Source organism: Propithecus coquereli, unplaced genomic scaffold, assembly GCF_000956105.1.
Source record: "Propithecus coquereli isolate 6110/MARCELLA unplaced genomic scaffold, Pcoq_1.0 Scaffold8, whole genome shotgun sequence".
NCBI lineage: Eukaryota > Metazoa > Chordata > Mammalia > Primates > Indriidae > Propithecus > Propithecus coquereli.
The window spans coordinates 2,536,109-2,537,175 of NW_012154173.1; the positions used below are offsets into that span (position 1 = coordinate 2,536,109).

General features: G+C 34.5%; 1 protein-coding gene across 1 annotated transcript in view; it reads left to right on the forward strand.

The window, feature by feature from the left end:
• Positions 1-635, forward strand: part of MRPS28 (mitochondrial ribosomal protein S28) — a 98,245-nt gene extending 97,610 nt beyond the window's left edge. The window contains exon 3 of the mRNA XM_012663164.1: positions 346-635. Within this exon, the coding sequence (XP_012518618.1) occupies positions 346-514 (169 nt within the window). The 3' untranslated portion in view covers positions 515-635. The remainder of the gene's footprint in view (positions 1-345) is intronic.
• Positions 636-1,067: the final 432 nt, after the last annotated feature.

The following is a 1,067-nucleotide window of genomic DNA, read 5'->3' on the forward strand; positions in this document are numbered from 1 at the left end:
GGAAGAAAAATGTATCTGAAAACTTCTTTTCCCCTTGATACTCTCTAACTTTAAAAATAAATGACGTGTTAAAGTAAATGCCAGTTTGAAGAACTGACTTGTTTGAATTTCAGTTTGGAGTATACTTTTATTGTGGTTATAAAATCTTCAAAGGCAACTTTAAGATGAAAATTCTTATACAACCAAATTACTTTTATGTGGAATACGACTATTTCTCAGATACTAGTGTTAACTTCTTTATCTTGAGCCAACACAAATTAAAAAGAGAATTTGAATTTCATCTTTAAACTAGGTGTTCATGTTATGATATGCAGAATTAATAGAATTTTTTTCCTTACTATTTAGGAAATACCAGAAAGGAACCAGGGTCCGTCTGCGGCTATTAGATCTTGAACTTACGTCTAGGTTTCTGGGAGCAACAACAGATACAACTATACTAGAGGCTGATGCAGTTCTCTTAGGACTTCAGGACAGTAAAGACTCAAAATCAAAAGAGGAACATCGTGAAAAATAAATGAACTTTGCTTAGTGGATTCATTTCTTTTTGTCGAACACAGATATTCATCAAGAATGCAATTAGAAAATTGTGAATAAATGATTGAATAAAGATGCAATAAATGAAAACTACAATTATATCTCTTATTAGAATTTTCTTTGGCTGTATCCACCCCTGCCTTTTTGTTTCCCTTACCCATTTTTTTCCTTTGGGATAGTATGCATTGTATTGAGAAGTTCTGTCACTCAATAAATATGTTTTGAGTGTTTTTTATATGCATGGCACTAGTCAAAATAGCAGTAAACAAATTAGACAAAATTGCTTGCTTTGTGGCACTTACATTTAACTGGGGAAAATAGACAATAAATAAAATATATAGTATGTTAGACAGTGATACTTGCTGAGGAAAATTGCTGAGTGACTGAAGATGAACAGAGCAGGTGCACCGAGACCTGTAAAGAGACTGTCGCAGTGATCCAGGCGAGATGATGGTGGCTTGGACCAAGGAGTAGCAGTGGGGTGGTGAGAAGTGGTCGAAATCGGATGTATTTTGGAGATAGAGCCAATGGGA